The following is a 12,474-nucleotide window of genomic DNA, read 5'->3' on the forward strand; positions in this document are numbered from 1 at the left end:
TAATCTTTGCTCCACAACGCCAAGCCTGCTCTTCACACTATATTGTTGAGCATCCGTGTGTCAGGGCTCACAGGAAGTTTCCTCCTTGTGACCCTTCTGTAGCCATTGTGTGTCCTCCCCAACCCCACTGGCAAGGTCTTGGGCCTCATTACCGTCTCGGTTGGCGAGCATGCTGGCAGCGCTGGAATTCCAATATGGCTGCCAGCATGCCCGCAGTTCAGCAGTCTAGTTCTTATTAGAACTCCTTAGTCTGGTGAGGTGCTCTCCAACGTTCCAAGCCGCACTTCACCAAAGATTCGTTCATAGTAGCAGCTTATCTGTCATCCTCCGTCGTTTAGTCAGTCAGAGTAGAAGCGTCGGACCGCGTTTAGTTCCGGTCGTTCCTTCCTTCCTGAAAAAAAGAGGTTAGTGTCTTTCTAATGTGCATGTCACCCAAACGTATTATTCTGTTCCGCGCATGACATGAAAGGAGAGTTTCAGCGAGAGTTAAAACTTTCTCAGCTATAACAGAGTTTGGCTCCACTCGCATTGCTAACAGCTGGGAATTATAGATAACGGAGCCAAGAGAAATCAAAGTAATTCCCTGTAGAAAATAAGTCAACAACTCTACACGGGCGTGGTTATTCCTCACACCTCGTTGAACCGCCGACTTCGTAAGACTCCTGTCAACTTGGTTGCAAACCTAGCGACCAATAAATTAGTGGGAAAAATAATAATAACACAATGTCAAAACCCCTCAGGGAAACATAGGAGATACATTACTGAGGAATTATAACAATGTATTTAATTCCAGTCACTACATGAATAGACCTGAGTAAGTAGACCGAACACTAGGAAAATACCAGTCACAGTCCCACAAGAAATACAAGAATCACCAGTTATAACTTACCTTGTTTCTTTCTGTGTTAAGAGTGAGGTGTTGGTGACGCTCGTATTCAACCTGCAAGAAAGGAAGAAAGATGTCACGAACGCAGATCAAAAAACCAAGCAACAGACATAGAAAAGGTTATAGAAGAGGGGCTCAGGTCCTTGGTGTTCCTGGTAAGATAAGTTATTTATTTAACTGCACAGTAATAACGTGGAACAAAAGGCATAGAATTGTAATTATTGTTTTCAGCTAAGAAGAGGAAGACGAATAGAGCAGGAAGAACACCAGCCGGGCAGTCTCTTCTCTTTTCTATTCCCAATCCCCTTTCCCCCCTTGGCACTTACCTGTGACGGACATCTTGAAAGCCAAGCAGGAACGTACTAAGTGGGGCATTGGGAGTTAGGCATCGTTCTGCTACTGTGTTAATTGGACTCCTAGTAATCAGGCCTGACACCGTGACACTTCCCTGCTCCTCGTAGCCCTTTACACTGTGAATGTGTCCTACTAACTTTCAGCAGAACTAACTTGGTACCTGTATACAACCTTCACTCCATTGCAGTCGGCCTGAACTTGTGACTTTATCCCAGTCTCGCATGACCAGATAGCGGTTAGTGGTACTTTGAGCTTTTAGCTCTATTTACACTGAAAACTTAAAAAATTGCATAACTTCGGATTTACTAATTGAATTTGTGTCATTTTGGTCTTGTTTTATTCATTAAAAATTACTTTATGTTTCTAAACTGGTGTAGAATCCTTTTGTGGTGTATTGTAACTGTGTTACTGTTTGAAGCGTTGCACAAATAATTTACATATATATAGCCTCTGAGTTAAGCTTGACTGCTCTGTGCCAAGCTACCCGAGGTTTGAACACAGGTATATTTAGGGTATGCTTGTGACTTCGCCCTGAGAAGATTTGTGGTTGCTGTTTGAGGACGGTTTCTCCTTCCTCAACCGTCAACCCAATTTCTAACACTGGTGTTCAGACGTGAGGATTTGGGGCCTTATTTATGAGGCCTTGCGGCAGTTTGCGCTTCTTTTGCGTCCCTTTTTGTGACGCATCGGCGGCATAAAACATGCCTCCTGTTGCGCCCTATTTACAAAGTGACGCATCTGCTTAGCAGATGCATCTCTTTGTAAACCCCTGCACTACATTATACCTGCGACAGGTATAATGTATGCAGGGTGGGCGTTCCCACGTAAGTAAGCCTCGTAGAAGTGATGCAGTGAAATCTAAGATTTCACTGCACCACTTCTAGGGTGCAAATGCGTCAATATCTTATGCCTGCCTCACAGCAGGCGTAAGACTGACGCAGGTCCTTTCACATGGGGCTTGCCCCATGTGAAAGGACACATTGCTGGAGTTGCGTCACTTTTGTGACACACTCTCTAGCAATGTGTCACTTTTACGCCTACAGATACATCAGAAATACTGACATATCTGTAACTCCTTGAGACATGATGCATCATACAATAAATATGACGCATCCATCATGTCGCAAGGAGGGCGCACTGAGAAGTGACGCATCGCTGCTTTCATGCAGCGATGTGTCACTTCTCATAAATGAGGCCCTTGGACTTTTGTTTGTGCAGTGTCATATGTAATTTTGTGTTATGCTGCCACCCCACAGAAATTAATTAAGACCAGTTAAGGTTCTTTTCATTCTCCTTGAATAGCTACTTTTGATTTTTCCAAATCTACTCTCTTTGCTACCAGACTGTCTGTGACCAAAGCTGCAGATGATGGAATTTGAGCCGACCAGCTTGGAAAACCGCACTATAGCTGAGCTCCAGCAATTCTGCAAGGAAAGGGCACTCCTCACCAAGAAGGGTACCAAGAAGTTGGTGCTACAGAAAGCGTCTGAGGACCTGGTTGGAGGTTCGCCAGTACCTAACAGTCACAAAAGAGCAGGATGATGAGGATGATCTGGATGCGCAGGCCCTGGGCATTAGCCCTCCAATGCAGTCTTCAAAGTAAGAGATAATCCCTCTCCTGAACTGGAACTCCCTGCCAGAGCAGGAAGCATTGTATCCTCTAATGGCCTCTCCATAGATTGACTGGTGGACAGGAAGGCAGAGAGGCAATTCGCAACTCTGCAACCAGACTCATCACTTCTGGAAAAAGGTGGAAAGACACCTTGAGGCCAGTCAGGAAATAAGGAAACTCTGGACTTTCAACCTTACCAGAAGGTGTGGGTTTTAGAGCCTGTGAAGCCCAGAGCTCTATAAGATTGCTAGACAGGCCCATATGAAGGGATGGTTTGGAAGGGGGAGTCTACAAACCTGGTGAATCTCAAGACCCCTAGCAACCCCTTAAAGTTGCTCCACGGGAACCACCTAAAGCCACACTTTGAGAGGTACAAAGGCATCATACCCCTGGTTATAGACAAAGGGGTAGAAGAGGAGAGTGAGCCTCTCCCTGACCACCTCTATGCCTAACAGCATAATGTGTCAGTAGAAAGTGTCAACCTCTCCCCTACTCTGGATCAAGAACTGTAGAGTAGCTGTCACCATGTGCCGAGTCATTTTTTTTCTCTGTTCTCCTTCTCCTCTGAACTCACTCACTAGTGCGTCCATAACATTGACACTGGAGATACTCTGCCTGTTAAAAATGAAATTTAGAGGCTGTCTGACAAGGTGAGGGCCAGTACCATGGAAGAGGTCTCCAAGATGCCAGTATTAGGGGTGATTGAGTCCTCCAACAGTTCATGGTCCAACCCTGTGGTGCTGATACCCAAGGCAACCCCATCAGCACCACTCCAAGTTCTGTGTGGACTATGGAGGACTAAATTCCATCATGAAGATGGATGCACACCCCATCTCCTGAGTAGATGAGCTCATCAACAGTCTAGGTACTGTCAAGTTCCAGAGTACTTTTGAGCACAGTTAAATGAGGAGGGCCTAGACGAAGCGGTAACCTTCATCAACAGGATGTTACTTCCTCAGGAACTGACTTTGAGTATAATCGAAAGGGAGTCCTATGCTGGGGTCTAGGCACTGAAGAAGCTGAGACCATACCTGTTTGGGGCTCACTTTCAAGTTCAGACAGACCACAGACCCTTCAGATGACTAAAACACATGAGGGGTGAAAATCCCAAACTGTCAAGGTGGTCCAAGCCCCCCTTCCTGGGTCAGACCACACCAGTGCTGATGGTCTATGCAGGTTTTTCTGCCTTAGTAATGAAAACTCCCAAAAGGTTGAGTAGTTTTCCCTACTTTCAGCTGGAGGACACATGTTAGACCTGTTGGCCTTATGGTGGTCTTCCCCCAAACATTTTTGTCTTTACACTTTAATAGGCGGTGTCCTGCCTCCACATAAAGTGGCAGAAGAACTATTCTTTTGATGATAAACAGGCATACTTACTCCAGCTAAAACATTATAAGAAACTTATCTTTCAAGCTTAAGCGACGTTCTACTCAGTTAGGGTCATGATATCCACTAATAAATCAAAGGACATTATCAGAAATGTGGATGAGTTATCTAACACAGGTAGAGCAACTATTACTGTCACTCCAACTCAGAGTCACTGTCAGTCCCGTTTATACTTATTTCATTGGGAAGATCACAACCATTAAGGCCAGTACCTCATCCTGGTCCTCTGAGAAAGGAGTAGCAGCAGGAGATCACAATCCGATGAAAATGTACAAATTGCCTTCCATCAGCAAGAAGCAATTTCTGGAATTATTAACCAAAGTGAAATCAGGATTACCAGTTGATCCTTGTCCTCCACAAATATTAGGGAAAGGTTTTAGTTAGTTTCCAAGCTTTAGCTTATTTAAATCAGTCATTGAGCTGTCATTCGGTTCCTATTGCCTTTAAGAAATCCACAGTGGTACCTGCAGAAAGCTGGGGATTATCCCTCTATATTGAAAAAGTATAGCCCTGTTGCACTTCTTTCGTACTTGGCTAAAATACTTGAAGCACATGTGGCAGGCTTTTTAAGTTCTTTTTTTAGAAAAAAAACATTTTACTTAATCCCCACCAAGCTGGCTTTAGACCTGCTCACTCCACGGAGACAGTTGTACTGTCGGTGGTGGACAATCTTGAGGGGAGCTGTTGACAGAGGGGCCCCCCAGGCACTGGTACTGCTTGATCTATCAGTAGCCTTTGACACGGTGGACCGTGTCGGGTCGCAGAACCATCCAGGAATGGGTTATCTTGTTCCTGAAGGATCGCTCTCAGTCAAACAAGCGCTCTTCCTTTAACTAGCGAAAGGTTAAGTTAGCCTGTTGAGTTCCTCAGGGATCATCCAATTCCCCATATCTCTTTAGTATATATATTTGGCCCTTAGGGAGTGCCCTGGATGAAATGCAAGTTAAGGTGTACAATTATGTGGCTGATCTACAATTGATTTTTAACATTGATGATTCTTTTGATTCGAAAGTGTTCTTTCAGAATACAATGGTATTCATCTGTGATTGGATGAATAATAATCATTTAAAGTTACATTCAGACACGACTGAAATGGTTTTCTTTGGTAAGGAGCCAGATCTGTGTAATTCTGCTCCCCCCTTCTATGGGCTCTCCTCCCCAGTCCAAGAAGTCAGTTAAAAGTCTTGCGGTTGTGATTGACACCAAGCTGTCAATGAAATCTCATGTGGGGACAACAGTCTCCGCTTGATGCCTTCAACTCTGCAAAATTAGAAATATTAGGAGATTGCCTTCCTTTGATACTATCAAACAAGTGGTTGTTGAACTGGGTATTTCTAGAGTTAACTATGCTAACTCTCTTTATCTAGGGCTTCCTAAGGGTCTAGCTGGTAGACTGCAATCAATACAGAATCAAGATGCCAGGCTCTTGTATTAACTACCCTAGAAGTGTTAAGCCTCACACCTGCTACAGAAATTGCATTGGTTACCAGTTGAGCAACGCTTAGTCTTTAAGGCCTGTAGCATTGTTTTAAAATCCTTACAGATTTGCTGCCCAGCATTTATCCCATCCCACATCCACAAATATACACCTGTTTGTAACTTAACATCTTCTAATTTAAACTTTTCGTCCATCCCCTCTTTTAATAAAAAAGACAATGGGTGGTTTGGTTCCATGTTCTCTACAATGCCCCCGTATTCGGAACACCCTACCACCTGATATTAGGTTTGACTCCTGCTACATCAGGTTTAGGAAACTTTTTAAGGCCTGGCTGTTCGGGGTGGCTTATGATTAACCCATGGGAGCATTTAAATGTAGGTTTGCTTCTGTCGCTTTAGCACCAAGAGACCTCTCAGTGAATGTGCACTTTTTAACCCCTTCGATGCTCATGACGGAATGGTTCTTTTCAGTTTCACTTTCTACCTGCTCAGGGGGCTATCTCAGCCCCCTGAGCACGTAGAAAGACGGGACAGGTTTCATTGGAAAGGGGAGAATCTCCCCTTTCCCTCCCCAGTGGATCCCTGCTTGGTGATCGCCCCAGGAGGGCAATCCCCAAGCAGGGATCCACCCACTAGACACCAGGGAGGGGAGAGCGGTCCCTTGGGCAAGGGCCATTACTCCCCCATATAAATTTGGGCCAATATACACTTTCTGCCCCTCTGGGGGGCAAATGGGGCAGTAGCCCCCAATCCGTCCCCCCGGGGGGGGGCACAAAGCCCTCTAGATACCAGGGAATTACAAAATATATATGATTAGGGGTGGGGGGTGCCCAATATGGGCATGCCAATGCCCCCACCCCCTGGCCACAACATCTCAGACTTTCTGCCTCAGGGGGGGCAGAAAGCCCCCTAGATACTAGGGCCCCCACCCCTCCTGCTGCAAAGATACAGTCTTTCTGCCCCCTCCTGGGGGGCAGATGGGGGCAGCAGCCCCCAATCTGCTCCCCCAGGGGGGCAGAAAACCCACTAGATACCAGGGATTTAAAAACAATATATAATTAGTGGTGGGGGCTGCCCAATATGGGCATGTCCATGCCCCACCCCCCATAAAAATGACAGCCTTTCTGCCCCCCCTGGGGGCATATGGGGGCAGTAGCCCCCAATCTGTCCCCCCCAGGGGGCAAAAAGCCCACTAGATGCCCAGGATTTTTGGGGGCAAATCGGAATTAGGGTGAGGGCTGCCCAAAATGGGCATGCCAAGGCCCCCACCCCTGCCCCACAAAAATGAAAGCCTTTCTGCCCCCCTGGGGGCCAGATGGGGGCATTAGCCCCCAATCCACCCCCCGGGGGCAAAAAGCCCAGTAGACGCCGGGGATTTTTTGGGGCAAATTTTAATTAGGGTGAGGGCATTGGCATGCCCATTTTGGGCTGCCCCCACCCTAATTAAAATTTGCCCAAAAAAATCCCCAGCATCTACTGGGCTTTTTGCCCCCCCGGGGGGGCAAAAAGCCCACTAGATGCCAGGGATTTTTTTGGGCAAATTTTTATTAGGGTGGGGGCATTGGCATGCCTGTTTTTGGCAACCCCCACCCTAATAAAAATTTGCTCAAAAAAATCCCTGGCATCTAGTAGGCTTTCTGCTCCACCTGAGGGGCAGATGAGGGCAATAGCCCCCAATCTGCACCCCTGGGTGGGCAAAAAGCCCACTAGTCGCCAGGGATTTTTTTTGGCCAAATTTGAATTAGGGTTGGGACTGCCCAAAACAGGCATGCCCATGCCCCCACCCACACCCCTGCAAAAAGTGCAGCCTTCCTGCCCCCTGGGGGGGCAAAAAGCCCAGTAGACACCAGGGATTTTTTGGGCAAATTTTAATTAGGGTGGGGGCAGTGGCATGCCCGTTTTGGGCAACCCCCACCCCAAGTAAAATTTGCCCCAAAAACTCCCTGGCGTCTAGTGGACTTTCAGCCCCCCCCCCGGGAGGCAGATGGAGGCATTAGCCTCCAATCTGGCCCGCCAGGGGGGGCAAAAACCCCTCTAGATGCCAGGGTTTTTTTGGGGGGCAAATTTGAATTAGAGTGGGGCAGCACACAACGGGCATGCCCATTTCCCCCACCCTCTCCCTGCAAAAATTGCAGCCTTCCTGCTCCCCCTGGGAATCAGATGGGGCAGTAGCCCCCAATCTGCCCCCCGGGGGGGGCAAAAAGCCCACTAGACGCCAGGGAATTTTTTGGGAACATTTTTATTAGGGTGGGGGCATTGGCATGCCCGTTTTTGGCAACCGCCACCCTAATTAAAATTTGCTCAAAAAAATCCCTGGCATCTAGTAGGCTAGTTGCCAGGAATTTTTTGGGGGCAAATTTGAATTAGGGTGGGGGCTGCCCAAAACAGGCATGCCCATGCCCCCACCCCCTCCCCAGCAAGAATTAAAGCCTTCCTGACCCCCCTGGGTGGCAGATGGGGGCATTAGCCCCCAATCTGCCCCCGGGGAGGCAAAAAGCCCAGTAGACGCCAGGGATTTTTTGGGCAAATTTTAATTAGGGTGGGGGCATTGGCTTGCCCGTTTTGGGAAGTCCCCTCCATAATTAAAATTTGCCCAAAAAACTCCCTGGCGTCTAGTAGACTGTCAGCCCCCCCTGGGGGGCAGATGGGGGCATTAGCCCGCAATCTGCCCCCCTGGGGGGGCTAAAAGCCCACTAGAAACCAGGGATTTTTTTGGGTAAATTTTAATTAGGGTGGGTGTTTCCCAAAACGGGCATGCCAATGCCCCCACCCTCAACAATTACTGCCTTTCTGCCCCCCCCTGGGGGAAAGATGGGGGCAGTAGCTCCCAATCTGCCCCCCCGGTGGGCAAAAAGCCCATTAGAAGCCAACGATTACGCTGGCAAAGTGCCTAGCTGTAGTTTTTTAAACCTAGCTCTGCCGGCACCTAGGGAAACCTACCAAACCCACACATTTCTGAAGACTACACACCCAGGGGATTCCAGGGATGTATGGCTTGTATGGATCCCCCAATGTTTCCTTACCCAGAAACCCCTGGAAGCCCCGGGGTATCTAGTTTTCAGAAATGTGTGGATTTGGTAGGTTTCCCTATATGGCCGCTGAGCACGGGGACAAAAACCGAGGTGACCCCCCTTGCAAAACCAGGTGGTTTTGAGATGGGCAATTTTGATGTCGCATCACTACGTTTTGGGCCCTTGCCTGTCTCGAGTACTTGGGCCTCCCACACAAGTGAGGCCCCATTTTTACCGGGAGACCTGGGGGAACGCTGGGTAGTGGGAAATTTGTGTGAGCCTGGAGATGCCACAACTTTCCCACACAAAAATGTGTGAAAAATTTGATTTTTTTTCAGCTAAAATTGAGGTTGGCAGGGGATTCTGGGTAAGGAAACATTGGGGGATCCACGCAAGCCATACCTCCCAGAAAGCCCACGGGTGTCTAGTTTTCAGAAATGTACAAGTTTGCTAGGTTTCCCAAGGGGCCCGCAGAGCTAGGGTTCAAAAACTACAGCTAGGCACTTTGCCAAAAAAGGGTCATTTTTCACTGCGAAATTGAGGTGTGACCACGTTGCGTTTTGCGCCATTTCCTGTCGCGGGCACTTGGCCGACCCGCACAAGTGAGGTACCATTTTTCTCATAAGACTTTGGGGTATGCGGGGTGAGTGGAAATTTGTGGATCCACGCAGATCCGGGAACTTTCCACCACAGAAATGTGGGGAAAATTTGTTTTTTTTGACAATTGTTTAGGTTTGCAAGGGATTCTGGGTAACAGACCCTGGTGGGAAGCAGTCAAGTCACCCCATCCTGGATTCCCCTGGGTGTCTAGTTTTCAAAAATGTATAGGTTTGCTAGGTTTCCCGAGGTGCCCGCAGAGCCAGGGTTAAAAAACTACAGCTAGGCACTTTGCCAAAAAAGGGTCATTTTTCAATGCGAAATTGAGGTGTGACCACATTGCGTTTTGCGCCATTTCCTGTCGCGTGCACCAGGCCGACCCACACAAGTGAGGTACTGTTTTTCTCGTAAGACTTTGGGGAACGCGGAGTGGGTGGAAATTTGTGGCTCCACGTAGATTCCGGAAATTTCCACCACAGAAATGTGGGGAAAATGTGGTTTTCTTGACAATTTTTTAGGTTTAGGTTTGTAAGGGATTCTGGGTAACAGACCATGGTGGGAGGCAGTCAAGTCACCCCATCCTGGATTCCCCTGTGTGTCTAGTTTTCACAAACGTATAGGTTTGCAACATTTCACTAGGTGCCGGCAGAGCTAGTGTTCAAAAACTACAGCTAGACACTTCGCAATAAAAGGGTATATTTTCATAGTGAAAATGTGGTGTGTTCACGTTGGGTTTTGAGCCATTTCCTGTCGTGGGCACTATGCCTACCCACACAAGTGAGGTACCATTTTTATTGGGAGACTTGGGGTAATTCGGATTTGTAAAGCAACTGTTATTACCTATTGATTTTTGACGCGTTTCTGCCTTCCAAATGAAAGACTTTGTGTAATAAAGAAGTCATTTTGAAAAATGACCGATAATTCTCATGCTAGTATGAGTATTCCCAATTTCGAAAATGTGCAAATATGTACTGTTTCTCAACTCTATAATTTGTTCCCATTTCAGAAATACATAGGTGTCTTTCATACCGATTTTTCCATGTATACATTTTCCCACAATAATTGCTATATTGTACCCAGAACATAATAAAAAACCATTGCAAATTGCTGCTCAGTTTTTGACTCTAGGTTCGTCGGGTTCTTGGTGAACCTACAAGTCCTATATATCCCCACAACCAGGAAGGTCCAGCGGATGTAACGGTATATTGCTTTCAAAGAGCTGTCATAATTAGAAGAGGTGTTACAGGTAAAAACGTTGACACAAAAGACTGTTTTTTTCAACTAATTTTCATTTTTTCCTATATTTAACAGTTAGTTTCTATAAAGAAACCTTGACCGATCTACACAAATGACCCCTTGCCGAATTCAGAATTCGGTCTACTTTTCAAAAATGTATAGCTCTCCAGGATCCATTATTGCTTTGAGACACATTTCTATCATTAACTGAAGGAGGTTGAAAGCACAAAAAATGGCAAAAATAGGCTATGTCCCCAAAAAATGCCAAAACTGTGTAAAAAATGTAGGTTTTCTGACAAATGTCTGTCATTCCCTAAAAGCTGCGAAAATGGTGATTTCAGCCCCACAAACCCTTTTTTGATACCATTTGCAGAGAAAAACCCAGACGCTTTCATTTGCAGCCCGTTTTTCCCCATTGTATTTTGGCTAATTTCTGGGACCCCTCCTGGGGAATCCACAAACCCTGGGTACCTTTAGAATCCCCATGATGTTGCATGAAAAGGACGCAAATTTGGCATGGATACCTTATGTGGTCAAAAAGTTACAGGGGCCTAAGCACGCACTACCCCAAATAGCCCAAAAAAGGCTTAGCACAGAGGGGGAAAAGGCCTAGCAGCGAAGGGGTTAAATCTAGATAACATAACATAACATAAATGGCTGCATACCCCATGAGTTACTCTGGAAATAGGACAGGAAAGGCAGGATGCCTGGGGACTTCAATGGGAATTCTGAAAAGCTTTTCCCACCTTTCAGAGGAAGAGCATCTGGTATAAATATTGGACCTTAGACACCATTCCTTTAGTACACTTCTAGACCTTTGGATACTCCGCCTGGATGAAGCATTGTTGTGCTGCTGAAAGGACTGCCACTCTGCTGGACTGATGTCATGCTGGCTTACTGTCCTACTGGACTGCTGCCTTGCTGGATTGTTGCTCTGCTGGCCTGCTGCCCTCATGCTTGAGTCAGAGGGCTTGGACCTGCACCTGAATCCAGGACACCCAAAGTTATTCCAAGGGTTAGACTGCTTGACTCCTGTTCAGAGCTACAGGGACATAACAGGGTCACAACCAACTGACCCAGCACCCAGATCTTGCTGGAGCAAGCGCCTGATCTCAGGTAGTGCTCCCAGGTCATGTATGCTTGTTGTGTCCGCAGAGAAGCTGAAAGGAGGTTTTTGGGCTCTTCACAACTGCAAATGGGACAATTGGTACCAAAGTCTTGTCACTCACACAGCCCACCAGCACAATGTTCTGTCAGCATTGGCCTCTTGCAGGGAGCACCATTGTGAAGCATTGGCTTGACCTCTTGTGACGACTGCAGGATCTTGGCAATACAGCAACACCAATCTATAACACCAGGCCTGCTGTTCATGCTACATCAGAAACCATCCGTGATGCTTCCCTATTCCTTGCAGGCCCCTACACCATGAACGGTGCTCTTTGCGCAGGACTAAGAATGTAGGACTAACCTGGCCCTGTATCTGATCTGCAATCCATCATGGTCGTCCTAAACTTGTGACTTTCTCCCGGTCTAGTACGACCAGATAGCCGTGAGTGGCACTTAGGGATTTGTAGTACTATTTACACAAAAAATCTACATTTTCATGTCTCTGGATTTAATGATTAGATGTTTGTCATCTTGGTCTTGTTTTATTTTATAAAAAATTAATCTATTTTCTAGACTGGTGTGGGATACATTTGGGGTGTGTTTTCACTGTGTTATTGCTTGAAGTAATGTACTAATATTTTCACATTGCCTCAGAGTTAAGCCGGACTGCTCTGTGCTGAGCTACTTGAAGGTTTAGCAGAGAATAATTTAGGGTTGCTTTGTGACAACTTCATGAGAAGAATTGTGGTTGATGCTTGAGAAGGGTTTCACCACCCTCAACCAATAACTCAACTTCCTACAATGGATTACAAAACTATATTATAGGATTCTCACATATGTTGAAACAT

The 12,474-nt window shown here is 46.6% G+C and overlaps 1 protein-coding gene across 1 annotated transcript in view; it reads right to left on the reverse strand.

Moving 5' to 3' along the window:
- Positions 1 to 213: 213 nt before the first annotated feature.
- The window catches only part of LOC146832816 (uncharacterized), a 171,213-nt gene continuing 158,952 nt past the window's right edge, over positions 214 to 12,474 (reverse strand). Inside the window, exons 3-4 of the mRNA XM_085600228.1 lie at positions 890 to 940; positions 214 to 391 (exon numbers count right to left, since the gene is read on the reverse strand). Of these exons, the coding sequence (XP_085456354.1) occupies positions 343 to 391; positions 890 to 940 (100 nt within the window). The 3' untranslated portion in view covers positions 214 to 342. The remainder of the gene's footprint in view (positions 392 to 889; positions 941 to 12,474) is intronic.

This window comes from Triturus cristatus, chromosome 4_2 (genome assembly GCF_964204655.1).
Source record: "Triturus cristatus chromosome 4_2, aTriCri1.1, whole genome shotgun sequence".
In the NCBI taxonomy this organism is placed as follows: Eukaryota; Metazoa; Chordata; class Amphibia; order Caudata; family Salamandridae; genus Triturus; species Triturus cristatus.